The following is a 27,613-nucleotide window of genomic DNA, read 5'->3' on the forward strand; positions in this document are numbered from 1 at the left end:
CCTGTAAAAATGCTTAGGTCCTAGCCAGTTTTGGTATTCTGTCAATATACTGAGTACATTTGAGAAGTATTTTAGAGGCCTTTTGTTTAATTCTGTGGTTTAAATGTGTAAATTAGACCAACTTTAAGAAGTTTAAACACATGGATTATCTGAATTTCTAGTTTTCTAGTTGCCTTACTATGTTTTTTACGTATATGCATTCTATTGAAAAAATATTTAAATATTCACTTTAGCAGTGGACCCTCTATAACCGCTATAGAAATGACCTTAGAGAAAATTTCTGTGATGGAAGTAGATAATGAAAAATTTTTAAACATTTAATCCTGCTCTCTGGTATTGCTGCATAACTTGGAAAATCTGTTCTTTTTACTTATTGGTATTGTTAAATAGTTTACATGATCAAAAGTTCTTACTGTGAAGTAAAAAACTTAAGTAGAAAATAATTTAATTTGTCATGGAGTGTCATTATTTTTAGGTGACTTAAAGTGATGGTGTTGCTTTTATTTCTTTCTAGGTCATTTTAGATCATCAAATTGCTTTTCTTTTTCTTTTTCTTTCTTTCTTTTTTTGAGATGGAGTTTTGCTCTTGTTGCCCAGGCTGGAATGGATGCAGTGGCGCAGTCTCAGCTCAGCTCACTGTAACCTCCACCTCCTGGGTTCAAGCGATTCTCCTGCCTCAGCCTTCCGAGTAGCTGGGATTACAAGCATGCGCCACCACGCCCGGCTAATTTTGTATTTTTAGAGACAGTGTTTCTCCACGTTGGTCAGGCTGATCTCGAACTCCCGACCTCAAGTGATTCACCACCTTGGCCTCCCAAAGTGTTGGGATTACAGGCGTGAGCCATCGCACCTAGTCATCAGATTGCTTTTCTATGCAATCTCAAGCTTCTCAGCTTCCTTTCACTTAAAGAAAATTATCCACTATAGCACTTTGGCTGTCTTGTCACTTGAGTTTATATTAAGTTACTCTTTTTTCTGCCATTCTGTAAGTGCTTCCCAAATTCTTTTTTTCTGTCTATAGTTTAAGGTATCTCAAATACATCAAGGTGAATGTAGTTTTCCTACAGAAATGTCTGACTTTAAAAGGTGTGTAAATCCTTTATTAATCTGATTTTGCAGGAGTTACCTCAGTGTAGAGTCCAGGAATATAGATTTTTATAAAACTCTTTCACTTAGTCCTCACCGTAAACCAACCAGTAATAGATTGGTAGTACACATTAGTCATGGGTGAGTTTGGGAGGTACATGACTGATTTTTTGATTTTGGCCTGCCTTCTATCACTTTGAAAGAGCAGACACACTTTTCCTGTAAGTTTGAACCTTTAAAGAACATGGAGGATTGGATATAATTTCTGTTCAGCTATGTATCCTGTCTAGCTCCTATGAAATAGAAGCATGGCTAGTAGGATAACATTTATTCCTCTCCCAGAACTTAAGAATATTTTAAGTAAAATCTGAATATTTTTAGTTCAGAGAATTCTAAGTCATTACTGGGTATTTGTTTAATTAATCCTCCTTCCTTTTTTTTTTTTTTTTTTTTTTGGGTGAAGGAGTCTCGCTCTGTGTCCCAGACTGGGGTACAGTGGCGCGATCTTGGCTCACTGCAGCCTCCACCTTTCGGGTTCAAGCAGTTCTCCTGCCTTAGCCTCCCAGGTAGCTGGGATTACAGGTGTACATCACCATGCCCAGCTAATTTTTTTGTGTATTTTTAGTAGAGATGGGTTTCACCATGTTAGCTAGGCTGGCCTCCAACTCTTGACCTCAGGTGATCCGCCTGCCCTGGCCTCCCAAAGTGCTGGGATTATAGGTATGAGCCACCATGCCCAGCCAAGGCTTCTAAATTTTGTGAACTTACCTGTGGTTCCTCTGGCTTACAGCCATTTTTATTTTATTTTATTTTGTTTTGTTTTATATTTTTGAGAAAGAGTCTCTCACTTTGTAGCCCACGCTGGAGTGCACTTACATGATCATAGCTCATTACACTCTCCACCACCCAGGCTCAAGTGAGGCACGTACCACCACACCTGCCGGTTTTTTTGATAAGAGACCTGGTTTCACTATGATGTCCAGACTGGTCTCAAACTCCCGGGCTCAAGTGATCTGCCTGCTTTGGCCTCCCAGAGTGCTGGGATTATATGCGTGAGCCACTGCACCTGGCCCTTACAGCCATTTTGAAAATGGTCTCCAACTAGAAGTCAGTGGTCCATTACTTTCCAATTGAAACTTTAGATAACCCAAATAGCTGATGATTGTAGAGCCAACTGGAGAGATCTTGAGTTCCTTAACTATTAGCCATTATTTTAAAAAGAGACCTGGAAGTAGTTTATAGCTTTCAGCATTTTAAGAAAGGTACCATTCTATTTGGATGAGTTCCATTTTAGTTCACAGGATTCTATTTATTTATTTATTTATTTATTTATTTATTTATTTATTTTGAGATGGAGTTTCTTGCTGTCACCCATACTGGAGTGCAATGGCATGATCTCGGCTCACTGCAACCTCCGCCTCCCAGGTTCAAGCTATTCCTCTGTCTTAGCCTCCCAAGTAGCTGGAATTACAGGCACCCACCACCACCTAATTTTTGTATTTTTAATAAAGATAGGGTTTCACCATGTTGGCCAGACTGGTCTCGAACTCCTGACCTCAGTTGATCCTCCCACCTCGGCCTCCCAAAGTGCTGGGACTGCAGGCCCGAGCCACTGCACCCGGCCTTTCACAGGATTTTAGATAATTTTTCTAGAGCATAGGAATGTACCTAAACTGTTGTCATGTAAATATAAACCCGTTTTTTTTTCTTTTTTTAAAAGGATCCCATTTATAAAATACCAATCCGCAACTTTTTGAAAGCATGTATCTTGTAATTTGGTACCTTACTTTAATTTAGTTCAGCTCTCAGTGAGCTACCCCCCTTTAAAAACACATCGCCTGACCATGTTTTATATTCCAAATATAATTGTATTGGGTAGTGTGGGTGTTACAGAAATTACAATTTGTGGGAGTTTGTGAAACATCCATAAGAGTTGTAAAGCAGGAATTGTAAAACAAGACTGCTTTATAATCAGTTCGGTTTTTTTGTTTTGTTTTGTTTTGTTTAAGCACATTCCATGTGCCTCGCAAGGGTCTGATAAGCAGTTTACCTTATAGACTCATTTGCTTTTCACAACAACCCTATGAGACTATTGTCCCAGTGAATTTAAATAACAGGGACCAAAGATTCACATCTTTGTAATTTGGGAATGGAACCTAGGCAGTCTAGGCAAAGCCCAGTTTTCCTGACTCCTCATTCTTACATTGCCTAAAAAGTTAACTCATTTATATCTGCATTTTTTTCTAAAGAAATTATTTGAAATAAGAGTTACTTCTTCAATTTAAAATAAACCACGGAAGAGTGAATAGTGATAGAATGTCATGTTTCCCTCCCTAAATTTGTTAAGGCATTCCTTAAATTTGCTTCTTTGGGGAAATATAAAGAAAGCTTAATATTTTGATAAATGGGATTCATTTTCTAGAAAAGCCATTCCTGTTGAATCATGTTAGCATTTTATGGTAATGCTAATCATGGTGCATTTTTCATTCACTGTGTATTTAATAGGTAGTAAACCTGGAACATCCTCAAAAGCTGGATGTGATTAAAGTTTTTGGTTTGTTTTGTTTTTGGCGGAGTCTTTGTCACCCAGGCTGGAGCATGGTGGCCCAATCTCAGCTCACTGGAATCTCTGCCTTCTGGGTTCAAGAGATTCTGCTGCCTCAGCCTTCCAAGAAGCTGGGACTACAGGCGTACACCACCACGCCCGGCTAAAGTTTGTATTTTTTGTAGAGATGGGGTTTCGCCATGTTGGCTAGGCTGGTTTCAAACTCCTGGTCTCAAGTGATCCACCCACCTCAGCCTCCCAAAGTGTTGGGATTATAGGCATGAGCCAGCGAGTTTGGCCTAAAAGATTCTATTTTAACTAATTGTTCAAATTTATAGTATATAGTTTCTAGAAAAGTAGATAGAAACATGGATGTTTTATCATTCAGAATACTCTAAAGTAGCATACAATGAATACTTCAGTTTGGTCCACAGTAAAAGTTAATAAGCCTTGCTAATCTCAAGGTTAGTTACTACTCTTGATCTTTATTAACTCTATATCTTTTCCCTGTCATATCTCTTAAGTATGTTGACAAGTTAATCCAGTTTTTCCAAGAATGTGCATAGCGTATTTGAGGGCAGGATCAAGCCTCAAGGATTCAGAGAAATGGTTTTAAATTAAATCAGTATGATTTAGTGAATGGGCAGGTGTTTGTACAGCCTATAATACTGCATAGACATTAATGTCCTAGAGTTTGAATGGTTCAGATGAAAATATTTTAGCTTTATTTTTGTTAATTCTACTAATTTACTTTGCTGCAGGAGTGGAGTCAACATATCAATGGAGCAAGTCACAGTCGTCGATGCCAGCTTCTTCTTGAAATGTAGGAGTTTGAAATACCTTTAAAACGTCCTTATCGTGAATCAGAATCAGCCATTATTGGTTTTTGGGAGTTTATCATTTACTTGTAATATCCACAATGTTAATATCACATAGTGGTACTGTATGGGCAATACTATTTACAAGTAAAATGTTTAGATCTGGAAATTTCATATTGAATATTAGATGCAGTAATAATGATATTTTGTTATTTAATATTTCTAGGATACATACACATTGGTCATTTTAGAAATTGATGATTTTTACTAGGTATAGTGAAAGATAGTATTTGATATGTAGAGTGGATTCACAGTAACATTTTTAATAATATGTGCTTTAAAAATGCAAAAAATACAGAAAAGAGGGTAGGTTATTAAAAGATTCTAATTCTTCAGGAAAATCCTTGGTGGTGTTTTTTTTGTTTGTTTGTTTTTGTTTTTTTTGCTTGTTTTTTTTTGCTTTTGAGATCTTTGGTTTTTGAGTTCAGGCTGCTACCATGAAATGGAATTCCTAAAGAAAACTCCCTGCTTAGGCAGCACACAGTGCCCATTGTTCACTGGAGTTGGAATTTTCACATATGCCTAACTCTGTTGGGGCTATTCTTTCTAATGTCACAACTCAACTGTGCTCTTGGTATTAATATTGGAGAAGGAAAATCTGTGCTCTGTTCTTGTTTCTATGTAACCCACATTTCTAATTCTTTGTGCAGCACTTCCTCCTTACAATTTAACAAATAGAGGAAAAACTTAAATTTCAACATTATCTACATTTGCAAGCAATATAAAACAAGTTTATTCTCGTGGATTATTTTGAAGTTCTGAGTTTTTTATTTTGAAGTATCTATAGGAAATGCTTTAAAACTGTTTCTAACACTTAGACTCTCAGATAACTTTACTAATAAATGATCTCTATTTTAGAGGCCAAACAAGGCTGTTTTGTGAAAAGGACAGTTTTATTTTAAAGTTAATTTTCTGGTCTTTTTAAAGCTACCCAGAATGGAATCCTGACAATGATACAGGACACACAATGTAAGTTAAATTTTTTAAGCTACCATTTGTAAAGGAGATCAATGTAAGGAATTCAGGTTTAACTTTCAACATTTCATAAAGTATTTTCAGAATTTCTTTACTGAAAATGAGACTCGGATAAAATTCACTTCGGTTAACAATTTTTAGAATATATATTATGTAGTAATTTGTACTTTTTTATTGTTAATGTAGACTTTGATCTAGTTACTTCACAGATACCCTGAAAGATTGAAGTGGTTGTGGTCATGTGTTGGGGTGCTTTAGCATTAAATCTTAATTCTTTCCAATGGACCTCTTTATTATGATTTATATTTTATGTCTTCACTTTACTAGGGGTGATCCATTCATGTTGCAGCAGTCTACAAATCCAGCACCAGGAATTCTGGGACCGCCACCTCCCTCGTTTCATCTTGGGGGACCAGCAGTTGGACCAAGAGGAAATCTGGGTAATTATATAAAATTCATGTTACTTTTCCTTACAGAGCCCTTACTGAAAATGTTTATTTTTTTGAGACAGGGTTTCGCTCTTATTGCCCAGGCTGGAGCGCAATGGCTCGATATTGGCTCACTGTAACCTCCGCCTCCTGGGTGCAAGCATTTCTCCTGCCTCAGCCTCCCGAGTAGCTGGGATTACAGGTGCTCGCCACCATGCCCAGCTAATTTTCGTATTTTTAGTAGAGATGTGGTTTAACCACGTTGACCAGACTAATCTTGAACTCTTGGCCTCAGGCGATCTACCCACCTGGGCCTCCAAAGTGCTAGGATTACAGGTGTGAGCAGCTGTGCCGGGCTGCAAATTTTGCTTCTTTTTTTTTTTTTTTTGAGAGACGGAGCTCCCGCCTCTGTCGCCCAGGCTGGAGTGCAGTGGGGTCGGATCTCAGCTCACCGCAAGCCCCACCCTCCTGGGTTCACTTCTCATTTTCCTTTCTGCCTCAGCCTCCCTCGAGAAGCTGGGGACCACCACCTCGGCCTCGCTTGTATTTTTTAGTAGAGACCTGGGTTTCACCGTTAGCCAGCATGGTCTCATCTCCTGACCTCGTGATCCGCCCATCTCGGCCTCCCAAAGTGCTGGGATTACAGGCTTGAGCCACCGCGCCCGGCCACAATTTTGCTTCTTTATTTGAGACAGAGTCTCACTCTCTCCCCCAGGCTGGAGTGTAATGGTGCGATCTCCGCTCACTGCAACCTCTGTCTCCCTGGTTCAAGCGATTCTCATGCTTCAGCCTCTCCTGAGTAACTGGGATTACAAACGTGTGCCATCACACCCGGCTAATTTTTGTATTTTTGGTAGAGGCAAGGGTTTCGCCATGTTGCCCAGGCTGATCTCAAACTCCTGGCCTCAAATGATCCATTCTCCTCAACCTCCCAAAGTGCTGGGATTACAGGTGTGAATCACCACACCTGGTCCCTTTCTAAAAATTAAAGGCAATGATTATAGGTGAAAGAAGGCTCATTTAAATATTACTCAGAAATAACATTGCATGAAAAGTGATGGTAATCACATATTTGTAAGAGCTTTTCATTTGTGTTTGGAAGATGTGCATTTTTCAGTAAAATTGCTTTTTTAAGCAAGTATATTGATTACAAGACTGAAAACTTTCTCTTCCCATAAAGGTGCTGGAAATGGAAACCTGCAAGGACCTAGACACATGCAGAAAGGCAGAGTGGTCAGTAATGAATGAAGCTTTTGCTTTTACTGTATTTACGATTTTGGGGAATATGATTTGTCCTAAATCCTTACTAGTTGAATATGTATCATGGTCCTTATGGGATGATTGCTATAATTTGAAAACCATCAGGTTTTTATATGGCTTTGATAATAATTAAAACTTTAAATTTTATATGCCCATAGTCCAGTGAGCTCACCTTGATTCAGCATCTTGGAACCTTTGCTGTCCAGTTATGTGTACAATATTTAATTTAAAAATCACCGCAGAGACTATGTTTTGACACTTTGAAGTAGTTTAACCATTTGGCTATGGTCAGAAAGAGCTTACCCAGTGATGTTTGATGTGTAGTTTTAAAATTCTCTAGAATGTTATGAGTTGTTGTTTTACTTACACTCCCCTGGTTAATTATAGATTATAAAAAGTCCTAATGCGTAATTGGTTTCATATTGCTTTAAAGAGACTTAATTGCTTGTCTTTTTTTTCCCCTAATGGACAGGAAACTAGCAGAGTTGTTCACATCATGGATTTTCAACGAGGGAAAAACTTGAGATACCAGCTATTACAGCTGGTAGAACCATTTGGAGTCATTTCAAATCATCTGATTCTAAATAAAATTAATGAGGTATGAATTAAAATAATGGTATTATTCATTTATTCATGCCACTAATATATTTTCTATAAGAATTAAATGATTTTGTATTAGAAAAATAAAACTCAAGGTAATCTTAAGTTTATCAAATGCGGAATGTTGTAGAGGAAAAGACCAGTAGTGATAAATGTCAATAATAGAATGCTAATGGATTATTAGTAACTATAAGTTATGATCCTTAGGTAGTAATTGTCATTATACTACTATAAAAGCTGTAAAAGGAAAATTCTGTGGAAAGCCATTTCAGATCTATACCAAAATGATGGTTTCAAGTCATTATTTTTAGTCCAATAGGCATAGTAAATAATAAAGTAATGCAGTAGAATGAACTAATCTGAGGTGGTCCTTGTAATAAAATAGCAAATTGGCAACATTGTTTTGTGGGGTTTTTTTGTTTCCTTGTTTTGGGAGACAGAGTATTGCTCTGTCACCCAGGCTGGAGTGCAGTGGTGCAATCTCGGCTCACTTGCAACCTCTGCCTCCTGGGTTCTAGTGATTCTCCTACCTCATCCTCCCAAGTAGCTGGGACTACAAGTGTGCGTCCTCACACCCAGCTGATTCTGTATTTTTAGTAGAGACAGAGTTTTACCATCTTGTTGGCCAGGATGGTCTCAATTTCTCGACCTCGTAATCTGCCTGCCTCGGCCTCCCAAAGTGATTAAAGGCATGAGCTACTGGGCCTGGCCTGTTTTTTGTTTTGGTTTTTTAGTTCTTGAAAGTATTTTCTACTTAGTGATTAAATATATCTGGAAAGATTTGGGGCATTGTTATTTTTTAGGAAGAAATATCTGTAGTTCAGTGTGAGAAGGCTGATTGGAAAAAACAGAGAAATAACTTTTTGTACAATTTCAGGCATTTATTGAAATGGCAACCACAGAGGATGCTCAAGCTGCAGTGGATTATTACACAACCACACCAGCGTTAGTATTTGGCAAGCCAGTGAGAGTTCATTTATCCCAGAAGTATAAAAGAATAAAGGTAATGTTTATTTTTGCAAGCTGTATATCTGTTTAACAAATCATTTTAATATTTATTAACTTTGGTTCTTTAAAATTACTGCTAAGGCTGGGTGTGGTGGCTCACGCCTGTAATCCCAGCACCTTGGGAGGCCAAGGTGAGAAGGATTATGTGAGGCCCAGGAGTTCAAGGCAAGCCTGGGCAACATAGTAAGACCTCGTCTCTATAAAAATAAAATAATTGGTAAAGACTAGGATGTTTTTAACTGTTAACTAATAATTATTGCATGTTTTTCCTTTTGTTATTGTTGTTTGTTAAAGAAACCTGAAGGAAAGCCAGATCAGAAGTTTGATCAAAAACAAGAGCTTGGACGTGTGATACATCTCAGCAATTTGCCCCATTCTGGCTATTCTGATAGTGCTGTTCTCAAGCTTGCTGAGCCTTATGGGAAAATAAAGAACTACATATTGATGAGGATGAAAAGTCAGGTAATATACATAAGGAAGTTTTAGAGAAGATGATTTATTAAAATCCTTTAAGATTTTTCAGTATGTGACCGGGCGTGGTTCCTCACGCCTGTAATCCCAGCACTTTGGGAGGCCAAGGTGGATGAATCACCTGATGTCAGGAGTTTGAGACCAACCTGGCCAGCTTAGTGAAATTGTTTCTACTAAAAATACAAAAATTATCTGGGCGTGGTGGCGCGTGCCTGTAATCCCAGCTGCTGGGGAGGCTGAGGCAGGAGAATTACTTAACCGTGGGAGGCGGAGGTTGTAGTGAGCTGAGATTGTGCCACTGCACTCCAGCCTGGGTGGCAGAGCGAAACTCCCAACTCAAAAAAAAAGAAAAAAGAAAAAAAAAAGTGTATCCCTATTTTTAGTGATGAAATCTGGAGGATGAGTTGTTTCATTTCATCCCTTTGTTGTTGTTGTTCTTTTATTTAAAAAATTTAGAGTTAGCCAGGTACGGTGGCTCACGCCTGTAATCCCAGCACTTGGGGAGGCAGAGGCGGCTAGATCACAAGGTCAGGAGATCGAGACCGTCCTGGCTAACACAGTGAAACCCTGTCTCTTACTAAAAATACAAAAAACTTAGCCAGGCGTACGCCTGTTGTCCCAGCTGCTGGGGAGGCTGAGGCAGGGTAATGGCATGAACCCGGGAGGTGGAGCTTGCGGTGAGCCAAGATCGCACTGCACTCCAGCCTGGGTGACAGAGCAAGACTCCATTTCAAAAAAAAAAAAAAGAAAATTAGAGTTAGGCCAGGTGCATTGGCTCATGCCTGTAAATCCCTAGACTTTGGGAGGCTGAGGCCGGAGTTGCCCAGGAGTTTGAGACCACCCTGACAACATACTGAGGCCATATCTGTACAAAAAAAAATATTTAACCAGGCAAAGTGGCATGCTTGTACAATTTTAGCTACTCTGGGAGTCTGAGGTTGGGTGGAACACTTAACCCGGGAGTCCAAGGTTGTAGTTAACTATGATTGTGCCACTGCACTTCAGTATAGGCAGTGGAGTGAGAGCCTGTCTCAAAAAGGAAATAAGAATGAGAAGAACATCTTTTATGTTTTTCTTTTTTTGTTTTAAACACTTCTGTAATTCAGCATTGCAAGTTTGTGTTCTTCCAGACTTTTATTTTTCTTACAGTATTTTAATATCTTCTAGGCTTATTACTTTTTTGCAGAAATAGTGTATATAGATGGTTTAGTATTTGGCACTACAGTGATTCTTGGGGATTTTGTAAATCTGACAGGTTGGTTTTTTGGTTTTTGGGTTTTTTCTGAGATGGAGTCTCGCTCTGTTGCCCAGTCTGGAGTGCAGTGGCGCCATCTTGGCTCACTATAACCTCCCGCCTCCTTGGTAGCTGGGACTACAATAGGCACACTCCACCAGGCCCAGCTAATTTTTGCATTTGTAGTAGAGATGGGGTTTCACCATACTGGTCAGGCTGTTCTCGGTATTCCTGACCTCAGGTGAGCCACCCGCCGTGGCCTCCCAAAGTGTTGGGATTACAGGCGTGAGCCACTGTGCCCAGCCCTATTCCGTGACTTTTTAACTCTGTGCTAAAGATTAAAATTTTTAGCTGGGTGTGGTGGCTTTCACCTGTAATCCCAGCACTTTGGGAGGCCAAAGCAGGAGGATCGATCGCCTGAGTCCAGGAGCTCGAGACCAGTCTAGGCAAGATGGTGAAACCCCAACTCTACAAAAAAATACAAAAATTAGCCAGGCATGGTGGTGCATGCCTGTAGACCTAATTACTGGGGGGCTGAGGTGGGAGGATCACATGGGCCCAGCACAACGAGGCTTCAGTGAGCCAAGATTGTGCCACTACATTCCAGCCTGGGTGACACAGTGAGACCCTGTCTCAGAAAAGAAAAAGTAATGAAGATTTTCTAACCAGTAGGTAGAATACATAATAAGGTTTTATACAATTTTATAAAATATAATGTGCTTTGTGGTTTCTCTTTTCTTGTGTTCTTTTCTTTTCAAGGCTTTTATTGAGATGGAGACAAGAGAAGATGCAATGGCAATGGTTGACCATTGTTTGAAAAAAGCCCTTTGGTTTCAGGGGAGATGTGTGAAGGTTGACCTGTCTGAGAAATATAAAAAACTGGTACTGAGGGTATGTAGTGTTTGATTTGTCATCATTTAACAGCCTGTTTTTACATATTTAAAGCCACAACATTCTTCTAAACATTTTTGTATGCTAAAAAATACAGGATTCTTGAAATGTAAGTTTATTGAAAGAGGTAAATCTATTGAAAGAAACTAGTTATTGAAAAAGAGCAACTTTTTTTTCTGGTCTTTAATGGCAGAACTAGTCTTCCCTAGAGGACACCTTCATTGCTCTTACCTGTTTAAGTTTTTAATAGCTTTCTGCTACCAGAATGCTTTATTTTCCACTTCTCTATTGGTATGGTCATAATGATGAATGTCTGACTGTAGGCAGCTTAGGTTCTTGGATAAGGTTATGGGGATTGAATAAGCTGTGTTGATTATAGGGATCATCTCCAATTATTAATTCACTGGATAATTGTGTATTCTGCAAATGTATTATTTAACTTCTGTAAAACTTGTCTTTTAGATTCCAAACAGAGGCATTGATTTGCTGAAAAAAGATAAATCCCGGTAATTTCATTTTGTTTTTCATATGTGTGAGTATATTCAACTTAACTTTTTCAGATGACAAATTAATTGTGGTGTATCCTTTTGATTTCAGAAAAAGATCTTACTCTCCGGACGGCAAAGAATCTCCAAGTGATAAGAAATCCAAAACTGATGGTTCCCAGAAGACTGAAAGTTCAACCGAAGGTAAAGAACAAGAAGAGAAGTCCGGTGAAGATGGTGAGAAAGACACAAAGGATGACCAGACAGAGCAGGAACCTAATATGCTGCTTGAATCTGAAGATGAGCTACTTGTAGATGAAGAAGAAGCAGCAGCCCTGCTAGAAAGTGGCAGTTCAGTGGGAGACGAGACCGATCTTGCTAATTTAGGTGATGTGGCTTCTGATGGGAAAAAGGAACCTTCAGATAAAGCTGTGAAAAAAGATGCAAGTGCTTCAGCAGCAGCAAAGAAAAAGCTTAAAAAGGTAAAGAAATAATATTGGTTTGTTTTAGTAGAACATTAGATCAGATCAGCGTTTCAAGTTATTTACCTAAGCAGTGTCAGATAAAGAGAATTACATGATTTAAATCGAAAATAGATATGAACCAGAATATAAATATTTAAATCTAAACTCTGCAATAAATAATTAAATAAGACATTTTATTATAGTTGGCAAAAAACATCAGCTCAAAGAGGAAACTTTTTAGTAAAAATGAGGGAGAAGGACTCAAAATACATGCTTCTGTATTGTAGTGGTAGCATATAGGTAGGCAGCCTTATAGTGTAGCTTTGAAAAAAAATAGTTGTGGTAGCATATAGGTAGGCAGCATTATAGTGTAGCTTTGAAAAAAAAAAATACAGGACATGAGTTTGCAGTAAGTTAATTGACCCAAGATAGTTAAAACTTTTGCCACTCATTCAAAAATTATTGAATAATTTTTCCTATTTGAGATATGTTGGCCTGGTCAGATACTTTAGTATCTTTTAAAACAATATTATTTGAACATGTAAGTTATTTAGAAGACACATATAAAGTGAATATAAATATAGAAATACACGCGGTGTAAAGAAGAGTAAAACAAAAGACCCACATTGTGCTGCCTTGCTTAAGGAGTAGGGCATTAAAATGCCTTTGAAGCAAACTTTTTATGTTAAATGACTCATAAAATTTCGGAGTCAGCCCAGGCCCATTGGGTCACGCCTGTAATCCCAGCACTTTGGGAGGCCCGGCAGATCACTGGAGGCCATGAGTTCAGAACCAACATGGTGAAACCCCAGCTCTATTAAAAATACAAAAATTAGCTGGGTGTGGTGGCACATACCTGTAGCAGCTACTCAGAAAAGCTGAGGCAGGAGAATTGCTTGAATCTGGGAGGCTAGCGAAGATCACACCACTGTACTCCAGCCTGGGTGACAAGAGCGAGACTCTGTCTCAAGAAAAACAAGTAGAGTGAAATGAAATTGTTGCCATCCTGTTCCATATTCCGTTGGTTCTTTTTCTGTAACGTTCAACTCAAAACCAGTATTTACCTCTGGGTTTTTATTTGATGGCTTGGTCAAATAACTTCCTTTATTTTTCTAACTAGAGCTGATCATTATGTTTACATTTATAAATGCTAATAATTATGTTTAATGGCATTTAATGCCATACATTTTTCTAAGTTCTTTTTATATCTATATATACACATTTATTAATTTAATCCTCACAATAACCATATGTAGCTCGTACTGTTGTTATCTCCATTCCATAAACGAGGAAAATCGAAGTATGGAGAAGTTAAATAATCCTATAAGACACAGAGCCAAAATTTAGGCAGTTATTCTTCAGAGCATGATTTTTTTTTTTTTTTTTTTTTTTGTGAGACAAAGTCTCACTCTGTCACCCAGGCTGGAGTGCAGTGGCATGATCTCGGCTCACTGCAGCCTCCACCTCCCAGGTTCAAGTTCTCCTGCCTCAGCCTCCCAAGTAGCTGGGATTACAGGCGCCCAGCACCACACCCCAGGCTAATTTTTGTATTTTCAGTAGAGACGGGGTTTTGCCATGTTGGCCTGGCTGGTCTTGAACTCCTGATCTCAGGGTGATCCGCTCACCTCAGCCTCCCAGAGTGCTGGGATTACAGGCGTGAGCCACTGTGCCTGGCCCAGAGCTTGGTTTTTTAGCCATTACACTATTTGAAACTGAGCGTTTGCTCTAAAGAGTAGGTATTTGTAATATACTGTCTTACAAAGGATATTGCTCAACTTTCACCAAATCAAGTTTTTTTTTTTTTTTTTTTTTTTTTTTTTGAGGCGGAGTCTCGCTCTGTCGCCCAGGCTGGAGTGCAGTGGCCAGATCTCAGCTCACTGCAAGCTCCGCCTCCTGGGTTTACGCCATTCTCCTGCCTCAGCCTCCCGAGTAGCTGGGACTACAGGCGCCCGCCACCTCGCCCGGCTAGTTTTTTGTATTTTTGGTAGAGACGGGGTTTCACCGTGTTTGTTAGCCAGGATGGTCTTGATCTCCTGACCTCGTGATCCGCCCGTCTCGGCCTCCCAAAGTGCTGGGATTACAGGCTTGAGCCACCGCGCCCGGCACAAATCAAGTTTTTTACACATTCACTAGCAGCATTGTAGTCTCAGAAAAGATAAAATATGAATATTGTTACCTCATTTAACTTCTGCTCTTTGTGTGAGGCAGACCTTCCATTTTTTAGTTTTAAAATAAACTAAATTATTTTTCAAATTATCAGTAATTTTTTGGGAGAAAGGAAGAAGTTATTATTTTGAGCTAATGAATAAAGACAAAGACGCTGCCGGACGTGGTGGCTCACGCCTGTAATCCTAGCACTTTGGGAGGCCGAGGCGGGCCGATCACAAGATCAGGAGATCGAGACCATCCTGACTAACATGGTGAAACACTGTCTCTACTAAAAATACAAAAAAATTAGCCGGGCATGGTGGCAGGGGCCTGTAGTCCTAGCTACTTGAGAGGCTGAAGCAGGAGAATGGCGTGAACCCAGGAGGAGGAGCTTGCAGTGAGCAGAGATCATGCCACTGCACTCCAGCCTGGGCAACAGAGCGAGACTCCGTCTGGAAAAAAAAAAAAAAAAGGCAAAGACGCTATCCATTTCCCTTCAAGTAAAGCAGATGGAAGGGATGCTGCAGGATAATTGTTGCAGAGTAAATTTGTCTTTCTTAACAGCGTCGTTTCCCAGGGAGTATGGAAGGTTTTGTCACTCTAGATGAGGTTGGTGATGAGGAAGATTCGGAACTTCAGAAACTTCGTAAATCGGGCATGGCATTTAAATCTGGTGACAAAAATGATGATGGTTTGGTTGAAATTAAGGTGGACAAGATCGAGGAACTTGATCAAGAAAACGAAGCAGCGTTGGAAAATGGAATTAAAAATGAGGAAAACACAGAACCAGGTGCTGAATCTGCTGAGAACGCTGATGATCCCAACAAAGATACAAGTGAAAATGCAGATGGTCAAAGTGATGAGAACAAGGAGGACTATACAATCCCAGATGAGTATAGAATTGGACCATATCAGCCCAATGTTCCTGTTGGTGAGATTTAAGTCTTTGTTCTTCACCTTCCTCACTGTCCTCAAAACAAACTTAGGTTTTAAAATAAGTTTTTAAAGTTGGTCTTATATAAACTGTGATAGCATTTTAAATTTCCTTTGTTTCTATAGAGAACAATTTATAAATCTTAATTGACATATTTTCCTCTTATACATGTCTCTGATTTTGTATTATTTTCTGTTGTCATCCCACAATGTGTTCCCTTTTCTCCTCATAAAATTTCCTGCAAGTTGCACATGCTTTTGTTTTGCCTTTCTGTGTTGTTTTTCTGTATTATATTTCTTTTTAAGAATACAGTTAGGTGGGACCTCAAACATCAATTAGGTAAAAGCAAAATATGGTTCTGTTTTTGTTTTTGTTTTCTAAGGCTGTATTGAACTTCTCAGAAACATGTTTCATTTAAATTATGTTGACAGGTAAAATTGTGAATACTAAATAAAATCTTCAGTTTGATTTGTAAGAATGTATGTTTGTGTTTCTAGGTATAGACTATGTGATACCTAAAACAGGGTTTTACTGTAAGCTGTGTTCCCTCTTTTATACAAATGAAGAAGTTGCAAAGAATACTCATTGCAGCAGCCTTCCTCATTATCAGAAATTAAAGGTAAGGCTGAATGTAAAACAGGAGAGTTCTTTTGTGAAAACTTAACAAGTTATGGAAGTAAGTGGGATATATAAGTAAAATGTGTATAGTCTTCTCTCTAGACTCAATGCAGTGCTTTATCCTGAAGATAACTTTTTATTTGCTTTTTTCTTTTTTGAGACAGAGTTTCACTCTTGTCGCCAAGGTTTGAGTACAATGGTGTGATCTTGGCTCACTGTAACCTCTACCTCCAGGGTTCAAGCAATTCTCCTGCCTCAGCCTCCCAAGTAGTTGAGATTACAGGCATACACCACCACACCCAGCTAATTTTTGTATTTTTAGTAGAAATAGGGTTTCACCATGTTGGCCAGGCTGGCTGATCTTGAACTCCTGACCTCTGGTGATCTGCCCACTTCAGCCTCCCAAAGTGCTGGAATTACAGGCATGAGCCACTGCACCCGGCCCTTTCTTTCTTTCTTGATGGATTATGGAAACATCTGTTGAGCCTCTTGTCATAGTTTGCCCTTGTTACGTAACAATTTAGTGTTTTCTAACCATGTTATAAATTCTGTGATAGAATTAAACTTACTCAGGTATTCTCAAATTGTTGTTGGGCTGTATCTCTAATTTGGAAGATGCTGGGAGTCTGAATACTAAAAGTCGTATGACCATTCATATTAAATAATTTTTTAATATTGAAATTATTGATAATGACACTTCAGTTATTTTTATGATCAAAAGAATATAAAGATCAAAGGCGTAAATATATAAACCACAACATCACTAAAGAATAATTCCTGTTGAGATATATTGAAGTTTGTTTTTGTAATTATCAGCCTCTTTGGACTACCTGTTGAAATAATGACTGAAACTTAAAAGTAGTTGCTAAACAACTCAATTATAGATACCTTGGTTTTTCACACTGCTTTATAATAAGTTAACTGTAGTTATTCAATCTTTAGATATGTTCTGTGTTGACTAAATGGATGAATGTAATCTTTAACTTTGGAAATAATTTAGGTTCCTGGCTGTGTATCAACGTCTGTTTTTTTGTTGTTGTTGTTTTGTTTTTTAATGTAACTGCTCTTTGCCACCTATATGTCTCTTACCATGCTGTATATGAAGAAAGAATTGTGGTTATTTGCAATGGTAGCAGCAATGTAGTACAATTATTTTATTTTTATTTTTTTGAGACCGTTTTGCCCTTGTTGCCCAGGTGCAGTGGTGTGATTTTGGCTCACCCCAACACCCCCTCCTGGGTTCAAGCCATTCTCTTGCCTCAGCCTCCTGAGCAGCTGGCATTACAGGCATGCACCACCACGCCTGGCTAGTTTTGTATTTTTAGTAGAGATGGGGTTTCTCCATGTTAGTCAGGCTGGTCTGGAACTCCCGGCTTCAGGTGATCTGCCTGCCTCGGCCTCCCAAAGTGCTGGGATTACAGGCCTGAGCCACAGTGCCTGCCCTGGTACAAATATTTTTATCTGCTTTGATTTTAAGCTGTTTGGGGTCAAAAACTGTATGTATTGTTGAGAAGAATATGGAAATAATATAAAAGATTGCTTGGTGCTTCTTGTGGCTCCTTTTATTATTTCCTTATATTTTATTTATTTTTTTGAGACGGAGTTGCTCTTGTTGCCCAAGCTGGAGTACAACGGCACAATCTCAGCTCACTGCAACCTCTGCCTCCCGGGTTCAAGCAATTCTCCTGCCTCAGGCTCCCGAGTAGCTGGGATTACAGGCACATGCCGCCATACCCAGCTAATTTTATGTATTTTTAGGAGAAACGGGGTTTCACCATGTTAGCCAGGCTGGTCTCGAACTCCTGACCTCAAGTGATCCGCCTGCCTCAGCCTCCCAAAGTGCTGAGATTACGGGCGTGATGGCCTATTATTTCCTTGTATTTTAAAGAAACTTTGTCACCTTCATCAAGAAACTATTAAGCAATACAGTAACTTGCTAATGGTATATTCATAATTTCCTAACTGGATGTTTGTGTGGGGTGTTTTGTTTTTTTTTCTTTAAAGGATATAACGGCTTTTAATTCGTACTATTTTGCATTAACTATATTAAGTTGATAAATTCCAATGAAATGGAAAGATACTTTGGACATTTTAGATTAGATTTTTGAATATGTCTTTTGTACTTCCATTAGTGTCTTAATGGAGCTCCTGTGTCTAGAGACTCTAGAAGTCCCAGGTTTAATGGCAGGGGTCAGCAAGCTATACTTGTTGCTCAGTCATCTGCTTTTGTAAGGTTTTACTAGAACCCACATCCATAATCATTTAAGTGTCATCTATAGTTGTTTTAGTTTATAATAGAGTGCAGGATTGAGTAGTTAAGACTGAATGGCTCAATGAGTCTAAAATATTTACTGCTGGCCTGGCAAGAAAATGTTTGTTCAGGTGATTTAATGAATAGTGCTTTGAGGCCAGATGTGGTAGCTCATGCATGTAATCTCAGCGCTTTGGGAGGTGGAGATGGGCAGATCACCTGAGATCAGGAGTTTGAGACCAGCCTGACCAACACAGTGAAAACCTTGTCTCTACCAAAAGTTCAAAAAAATTAGCTGGGCATGATGGCAGGTGCCTGGAATCCCAGTTACTTGGGAGGTTGAGGCAGGAGATCAGTTGAACCTGGGAGGTGGAGGTTGCAGTGAGCCGAGATCACGCCACTGCACTCCAGCCTGGGCAACAGAGCAAACCTCTGTCTCAAAAAAATAAATAAATAAAATTAAAATGCATGTCATTTAGACCCATAGTTCTTGGGGGTACTGTCAGTTCAGTGTGACTGTGGTCTTTGTTTTCTTATCTCTAAAATGTAGGCTTAATTATAACATTCGAATTCCCTTTTTTTTTTTTTTTTTTTACCTTTTAGCATTTTTTCCCCATGCCTTATTGTAATGTCCTGAAACAGTTTTTGTGTGCTAGTAAGGATTAACTAATTGTTGAAAATATTGACAAAATTATAGTTTAAGTCCCTAAACTTGGATATAAGATACTTGGTTTTGGAATTAATCCATTTTGCTGTGTTTCTCTAAGGTGACTTAATGGCTTTAATTCTCTCTCTCTTTTTAGAAATTTCTGAATAAATTGGCAGAAGAACGCAGACAGAAGAAGGAAACTTAAGATGTGCAAGAAGATTTAATGATTTCAAAGAAAATAATGGTTCTTCGTTTTTAATGTTAACCTTTTTTAAATACAATACTGATAGTTAGAAGAAAACTATTGTACTCTTTTGTTTTAGTGGAGAAATAATAGATGTCTGTTCATGTGTTAAGTGTTATAGCAAAAAAAAATACACATATGGTTAAGTTAATGAATAGTTTTTGTTTTATCAAAATGGCAACGGACAGAAATACTTTGTAGAGATTGACTTCCTAAGCTACTTAAGACAACTTGCACCACTAAGAAAGAAATGTAGAACCATTTGGAAAAATGAAATTTAGTAGTTCCAAGTTTCAAAGAAATGTCAACATTTTATTCCATTCAATAAAGAACAAAACCAATAGTATTTTTATTACTTTCATCTGAAACATTCCATGTTTTAATCTGAGCCTTGCAGACTTTGATTTGGAGTTTGAACCTGTTTTGGTTGCATTTCATTTTTGGAGAACTTCATTAACGTGAGATTGGCGATTCAAATGCAGGTGCAGTTTTCTGTTAATGTCATGCTGTTGTTTAGGTAATAAGAAATATTAAGTAATTGGCTTTAGATTTTGTAATTTTTTCCCTGAGTTCCTGCTAGATTTCGTATTCTAGTAGTCAATGTATTTTCAGTGAAATGTAAAAATATTCCCGTTCTCTTTGACCAGTATTAATTTTTGAGATCTTACTGCTTGTCACTTGAATCCCGTAATTGTCATACATCTCTGGTATAAGCAACATTTGATTTTTGAAGTGTGTAGACCATCTCTTCATATTTTCAAGATGTAATTTTACATTTCTGCATTTTTAAAACAGTTTGGCCATAATCCTAGATGCACGCTTCTAATTCATGTACCTGCACATGTGACCTTTGTGAACAGAAATTTGCATGTATAATTTGTGTTTACTTGTAACTTTCTGGTTATATACTGCTTATATCTGTGGATTCAAGTTACTGAAGTGAATACCAATAAAAAGAAAACCCTAGGCCATGTTCATTGGTTATACATGTTTGGAATGTTAACCAACATATTTGTCAGTTGTGGTTTTTATTCGCTCTTAAACTTTGTGCATGCTTTAACAATTTACTACTTTTAAATCTAGAGTGAATGTTCTAAAGACTACCGCTAAAGGTCTGAGTTTTAAAAATTTTGCTGCTGGTGGATTTCTTGTTCCTGTTACATAACTAAAAGTGAGGCCATTTGTGGTTTTTAAAAACCTTATGAATTAAAAATACTGCAGGTGAACAAACAGCAAAAGCTTGTGTTTAGACATACTGTTGACTTAACAGTACAATTGGAAATAATATGGATGAGCAAGAATTAGTTCTGCCAACTTTTCAAAATAATTTTGTAGGCCTTCTTGGTATATTGGATCATCTGTTGTAAACAGGTTTTTTTTTTTTTTTTTCCCTGAAACAGGGTCTCCCGCTGTCACCCAGACTGCATGCAGTGGCACAGTCATAGTTCTCTGCAACCTCAGCCTCCGGGCTCAAATGACCCTCCTACCTCAGCCTCCCGAGTAGCCGGGACTACAGGCTCATGCCATTATGCCTGGCTAATTTTTGTTTTTTTGTATAGATGGGACTTTGCCATGTTGCCCTGGCTGGTCTTGAATTCCTGGGCCCAAGTGATCTCACTTCAGCCTCCCTAAGTGCTGGGACTGTAGGCATGAGCCACCGTCCCTGGCCAAGAAACAAAGTTTTAATAGGATAGGCATTGTCTTTCAAATGCTCAGACCCAAATGCATTAAAGGATATTTCAAATAGTTGGATAAATTTTATGGTCTCTCCCATTGAAAAGCAGGTGATGATTTTAATGTGACATGCACAAAAAATCCTTGCCAGTTATTTCTGCAATTTTAGCCTTTACTAATTACCCACTTCTGTTTAATTCCCATTTTTAACTAACAGCAAGTACAGAAAGCACTATGTGCACAATGGAGTTCTTCAGTGTTTCCTGTTGGTGATGACTTTTTCATAGCTTTTACTTTGTTGGATTTAGCAAGTTGAAGGAAAGAATGCTTTGTTTACTTTATTATCTACGTTTGAGAGCATTTAGAAATCAGAAATTGTTATAAGCTGTTAGTGATAAATCTATAACAGCCCTCAGATTATGAGAAAACTTCTTTTTAATAGGAGTGTTTCCACTTAAGTTTGCTGTAAAGTTTAAGAACATGTTTCCTACAGCTATTTCAGCCCTTAGTTTAATCTTATATTCTACAAAAGTGAACGAAGCTTTTAGAAGTACCTTGGGTTTGTTTCATAATTCTTCTTTGTTGACCCATTGCTAGTAAATTTGGGATCTGAGAGTGTCCTTTATAAGACGTTAATTGGATAGCTGTAGTATTGCTTTGAATATTCTAAAAATAAGTTCGTTTGAAATATTATTCAAGAGTATGAATTTCCAACCATCGTGTGTGTACGTCAATACTTTTAGAGATTTATTTATTTGAGACTGTCTTGCCCAGGCTGGAGTGCAGTGGGATGATCTCGGCTGAATTCTCCTACCTCAGCCTCTCAGGTAGCTGGGACTACAGGTGCATACCGCCATGCCCAGCTAATGTTTCTGTTTTTCTTAGTAGAGGTGGGGTTTCACCATGTTGACCAGGCTGGTCTCAAACTCCTGACCTCAAGTGATCTACTTGGCCTCCCAGAGTGCTGGGATTACAGGCGTGAGCCACCGCACCCAACCCCTCCAGTGATTTTTAAGTGGTAACATTCTGTATAGCTTTTTAGGAATAGCCATTATTTGAGTTCCCTAAGGACAGGTTCCCCTGCCACCTTTTTTTAAGGTGATGGGGACTGGAAAAGGAAATGGTAAACTATGGAATGTTGTGGCATGTAGTAAGGTTATACAGGGAGAAGAGTGTACTTAAATTTGTTACTTTAGCTTTGTTCACGGTGGATTTTTTTTCAGCCTAAAGTTTGTGACAAAAGCAGCTCATGGTATGTAATAGAAATCTGCTGGGACACTGCAGAGCAGCATATGGGCTGTTTAAGATAACTTGCACTAGGACAGAAGCAGCTCTGGGTATAGTCTGTTGGTTGCCTTCCATCATAGTGTAGCTGAAAGCCTGGGTATTCAGTGTTTAATGAGTTTGAGGTGGTTTTATACCCTGACAGAATACCTTCACCTCATTGTTGAGCTAGCTGGGTTTGAAGTACTCTCCCACTTCGACCATTAGGTGATAAGGTCAAGATTCTTGGAATCAACACTCGTGCACAAACAGTTACGGGAATTATTTTCCTTTAAAACGAATTGTTTGCAGCCGGGTGTGGTGACAAACACCTGTAATCCCAGCTTTGGGAGGCCAAGGTGGGCAGATCACAAGGTCAGGAGATCAAGACCATCCTAGCTAACACGGTGAAACCCCATCTCTACTAAAAATACAAAAAATTAGCCGGACGTGGTGGCGGGCACCTGTAGTCCCAGCTACTCAGGAGGCTGAGGCAGGAGAATGACGTGAACCTGGGAGGCCGAGCTTGCAGTGAGCCAAGATGGTGCCACTGCACTCCAGCCTGGGCGACAGAGTGAGACTGTGTCTCAAAAAAACAGTTTTCAAATGTTTGCATGCATCAAAATTGCCTACAGGTTAAAGCATTGCTGGCTCCCTGCCATGTTTTCTAATTTCTTAAGTTTGGGATGAGTACTGATAATTTGCGTTTTTGAGAGATTGTTTGGAGGTTTTAATGGAAACCCAGCTACACGTATACCCTTAAAGGACCGGTCGGTCCTCCATTGGTGATGGTTGTCCTCTTCAACACACTGCACAGCTTCAGGAGGGTTGGGAGGGACACACTTGGAGCAGTGAGTGAGTAAAGGGACACCTACCTAACCAGCCAGATCAGCTGAATCAGTTTTTGTAGTTCTAGTAGAGACGGGGTTTCACCATGTTGGCCAGGCTGGTCTCAAACTCCTGACTTCAATCCTCCTGCCTCGGCCTCCCACTCAGCTCTCGGGTGAGCCACCGCACTCGACCTGATGTGCATTTTTAACGAGTTCCCAGGTGATGGCAATGTCAGTGAGATCAAGCTTTGAGAACTTTACCTGTAACTGAAGATGTGTTGGTGGTAGGTAATTGTAACCAGATCCTACCTGGCTTGGTTGGTTACTATTGCCTGAGGTACTGGTTTTGCTACTCTTTCCAAAGCTAAAACTAAAGGAAAAACTATATAGTCACCTTTTTTTAAAAAAATCATTTATGGGAGACATCCTCTTTCAGAGCCGTAGATACTGTTACCCTTTATTTTTAGCCAAACAAAGTTTTGTAATTTTGTTGGGGATATGGTAAGAAATTGCAAGGAATGTTAGTGGAATAGAACTACAACAGGAGTTTGCCATTTTGCCTGGTCAAGTGGTTTATTATCTTTGTTTTTCCTTTATTTTGCACCTCTCAAGCTTTACATAGGAACTAATGATGATGCTTGGTAACAGCTAGTTTGCTGAAATTTAATGAGAATGGAAAAGTGGAAATGGTTAATTCTCTGTCACTCTGGCAGATCTAACTTGCTGATGGATCTCAGTTAAAGCACTGGTAATTGGGTAATAGCCTGAAACTTGAGAGAATTTTTGTCCAAATAACTCCCTATGGAGGTTAGTTGAAAAAATTCTTGATGAGAACAGTCGAGAAGTAACATGATTAATTTTGAAGAGAATTTTTTTTTTTTTTTTTTCCAGACATGGTTTTATTCTTGCTGCCCAGGCTGGAATGCAATAGTGCGATCTCAGCTCACTGCAACCTCTGTCTCCCGGATTCAAACTATTCTCAGCCTCTTAAGTAGCTGGAATTGGAATTACAGGTGCCCACCACCACGCCCGGCTAATTATTTTTTCTTCTTTTTTTTTTTTTTTTTGGTAGAGACAGGGCTTCACTATGTTGGCAAGGCTGGTCTTGAACTCCTGACCTCAGGCGATCCACCCGCCTCAGCCTCCCAAAGTGCTGGGATTACAGATGTGAGCCAGCCCAATTATATTAATTTTAAAGGATTTATTCTTTTTTTTTTTTTTTTTTTTTTTTTGAGACGGAGTCTCGCTCTGTCGCCCAGGCTGGAGTGCAGTGGCCGGATCTCAGCTCACTGCAAGCTCCGCCTCCTGGGTTTACGCCATTCTCCTGCCTCAGCCTCCCGAGTAGCTGGGACTACAGGCGCTCGCCATCTCGCCCGGCTAGTTTTTTGTATTTTTTAGTAGAGACGGGGTTTCACCGTGTTAGCCAGGATGGTCTCGATCTCCTGACCTTGTGATCCGCCCGTCTCGGCCTCCCAAAGTGCTGGGATTACAGGCTTGAGCCACCGCGCCCGGCCAAAGGATTTATTCTTAAAGTTTTTGGTCTTCTCCTGCCTTTGAAGTTTTCTTGTTTGTTGTTGAGACAGGGTCTCACTGTCACTAGGGTGGAGTGCTGTGGTGCAATCATGGCTTACTGCAGCGTCCATCTCCCGAGTCTCAGGTGATTCTCACATCTCAGCCTCCACAGTAGCTGAGGCTACAAGTGCACGCCACCACACCCAGCTAAGTTTTATATTTTTTGTAGAGGGGTTTTGCCATATTGCCCAGGCTAGTCTCTCAAACTCCTGGACTCAAGTTATCCGCCCACTTTGTTTTCCCAAAGTGTTGGGACAACAGGTGTGAGCCACCGTGCCCGGCCTATGAGAAGTTTCTTCTAAGGACCTGATCCAAAAGAGTATATACAAAGAGCAGCAGGAGTCCTACCTTTGATTAGGACGAAATGCTTTTCAAGCTTCACTCCTTGCCCCTGCCTATCAAAAACGGGACCAATTTCAGTTGGCTCAACTTTGACAGGGTTGTTAAATAAGAAGTAGCTGCTGCTTATTGGCCATTTGGCTTTTGAGATTTAAATGGAAGAGTTTGTTTTCCTACATGATGGGAAAATTTGAAACATCACAGAGCAATCAGATCCCAGCTACTTAATAACTATCAACTCTATTTGTTTTGTTTTGTTTTTGTTTTGAGACGGGCTTTGGCGCTGTCACCCAGGCAATAAATGACAATCATAGCTCACTGCAGCCTCGAACTCCGGGACTCAGGTGATCCACCTGCCTCCACCTCTCAAGTAGCTAGGGCTACGGCCATGTGCTGCCATGCCCAGCTAATTTTTGTAGGGGTTGTGTGTGTATGTGTCTAGAAGATGCAGTCTTGCTATGTTGCTCAGGCTGGTCTCAAATCCATGGACTTAAAGAGATCCCCCTAGGCCTCCCAATGTGCTGGGATTATAGGGGTAAGTCACCATGCCCGGCACATTTTACTTTTTTTGCTACACTTGCATAAACCCTAGTTTTTTGTTGTTGATTTTTGTTTGTTTTTTCTTTTTTGAGAGGGATTCTTGCTCTGACACCCAGGCTGGGGTGCAGTGCCGTGATCTCAGCCCACTGCAACCTCCACCTCCCAGTTTCGAGTGATTCTCCTGCCTCAGCCTCCCCAGTAGCTGTGACTACAGGTGTGCAACCACACCTGGCTAATTTTTATTTTTGTACTTTTAGAAGAGATGGGGGTCTCATCATGCTGCCCAGGCTGGTTTCAAACTCCTGACCTCAAGTGATTCGCCTACCTCGGTCTCCCAAAGTGCTAGGATTACAGGTGTGAGCCACTGTACCTGGCCCACCCCAACCTGTTTTTTTTTTAGAGACAGCCTCACCGTCTTACCAGGTTGGGATGCGGTGGCACACTGATAGCTCATGGCAGCCTCGAACTCCTAGGCTTAAGCAAGCTTCCTGCCTCAGCATATGAGTAACTGGGATTTACAGGAATGTGCCACCACACTTAGCTATTTTTAAAAATTTTTTGTGAACACGGGGTTTTGGTAAGTTTCCCAGGCTAGTTTTGAACTCCTGGCCTCAAGCATTCCTCTGCCTCAGCCTCCCAAAGTGCTGGGATTATAGGTGTGAGCCACAGAACCTAGCCTATGCCCTATTTGAATAGGGAAACCTGCTTTATGGTGTGAGAGCCTGTGGAAAAGGATTGCAGTTTAAGTGATGATTGCTGTAATGGATAGGGAGACTTTCATGATACTTCCTAGTTCATTTTTCTGATTTTGGTTGCTTCTGCTGAAACTCCAAGTGTATCTCTGGCCCATCTTATTTTAAAAGGCAAGCTTCTAGAGAGCCGAACATGGGGAGGACATGGAAACAAAAAGCTGAGCTGCACAAAGTCAGCAGGGAAGGGTTTTTCCAGCTGGAAGAGAGGAATTGCTTCTGCCTTTCCAGTTATTCAGCACATCTGTAGGCACACATGATGATTCTGCAAAAACGTTTACCTATTCTACACCTACACATTGTTTTCCAAATCCTGACCGTGCTGCCTATTCAACCTACACAAGTTTGGCTCTTTAAGGCCAGGTGAGTTTTAAACTTCACTAAACAACTTTTTTAGGAAAACCTACCACTTACTGTCTGTGGTATCCTCAGTGCCTAGATCAGTGCAGACATAAGTAGGCATTTTAAAAGCTGAATAATATTTTATCGCCTCACCTCATTCAGAGCAGGGACCTTTGCTTACCCTGCAGTGTTAGGCCCTTACTCAACCCTACGTACCTGCCCTAGCTAGCTACAGTCTCTGCCTAGCTTAATACAAAGGAGCATAGGGACAAGACCATTACCAAAGCACTATAGGAACCTATGTTAGAGTTCATTTTGGGGTGGGGAAGGGGGTGTTTTCCTGTTTATAAATGCAATATGCAATTCAAGCTTTCCTAGAGAATTTAGACAATATTTTAAAATTCAGAAAATAATGATTCCTTTGAAATCTGACCACCTGGAAATACTACAATTAACATTTTGATGACCACTCTATCGGATACTTGGCATTTATATCTACTCGTGCCTGTTTACATATAAAATTTTGAAAGATTGTACAAACATGCTGTTTTGCAACCTGCTTTTTAAAAAAGCATTGATATATTCTATATCAATGAATATACATATTTTAAATGATTTTATTTTAATGCATCATTATTCATTTAACCAATTTCCTGTTAGGCATTTTGATCTTTTGGGTTTTATAACCAGGCTATATTCTTACATGTCTCTCTTTACATCTGTCCATTTGGGTAGATTCCTATATTTGGAGTGTTGGGGTAAGAAGGTACATACTTTTTACATTGATGAGAAATGAGAGGTCTGTAGGAAGGTGATGATTTACAGTGGGGCCTACTCAGCCATCCTGGGTCTTCTGATTTCTACTTCAACCTCCATCTTAAGATGGTTACTATGTGAACCAGCTACGTAAATTTTTTCAGTGTTTTAAAACTGGATCTCTCTGTTGGTCCCATTGCAGTGTCTTTCCTTATCATTAGCAAACTTATTAGCCTTCATTATTTTGTTTTCCGTTTATAGATCATCACCATCACTATCCAAGCATAATATTGTTACATTGAAGTTTATTTTGCAATCGAGCAGTGTCCTTGTGTCTAGAGAATGCCAAGGAAATACTGGGCCCCTGACGCTTAGCCAC

General features: G+C 39.6%; 1 protein-coding gene across 10 annotated transcripts in view; it reads left to right on the plus strand.

The window, feature by feature from the left end:
• Positions 1–20,176, plus strand: part of MATR3 (matrin 3) — a 37,291-nt gene extending 17,115 nt beyond the window's left edge. For 5 of the 10 annotated variants that reach the window (XM_009209197.1, XM_021940211.1, XM_017959937.2 and 2 more), the window contains 13 exons: positions 4,393–4,454; positions 5,437–5,478; positions 5,812–5,924; positions 7,093–7,145; positions 7,645–7,770; positions 8,650–8,775; positions 9,075–9,242; positions 11,245–11,376; positions 11,839–11,882; positions 11,974–12,343; positions 15,038–15,404; positions 15,905–16,026; positions 19,080–20,176. In XM_009209197.1, the coding sequence (XP_009207461.1) occupies positions 4,393–4,454; positions 5,437–5,478; positions 5,812–5,924; positions 7,093–7,145; positions 7,645–7,770; positions 8,650–8,775; positions 9,075–9,242; positions 11,245–11,376; positions 11,839–11,882; positions 11,974–12,343; positions 15,038–15,404; positions 15,905–16,026; positions 19,080–19,130 (1,776 nt within the window). In that variant the 3' untranslated portion in view covers positions 19,131–20,176. The remainder of the gene's footprint in view (positions 1–4,392; positions 4,455–5,436; positions 5,479–5,811; positions 5,925–7,092; positions 7,146–7,644; positions 7,771–8,649; positions 8,776–9,074; positions 9,243–11,244; positions 11,377–11,838; positions 11,883–11,973; positions 12,344–15,037; positions 15,405–15,904; positions 16,027–19,079) is intronic. The other 5 variants (XM_021940212.1, XM_021940215.1, XM_009209202.3 and 2 more) reach the window with 4 other exon arrangements.
• Positions 20,177–27,613: the final 7,437 nt, after the last annotated feature.

This window comes from Papio anubis, chromosome 5 (genome assembly GCF_008728515.1).
Source record: "Papio anubis isolate 15944 chromosome 5, Panubis1.0, whole genome shotgun sequence".
Lineage (NCBI taxonomy): Eukaryota > Metazoa > Chordata > Mammalia > Primates > Cercopithecidae > Papio > Papio anubis.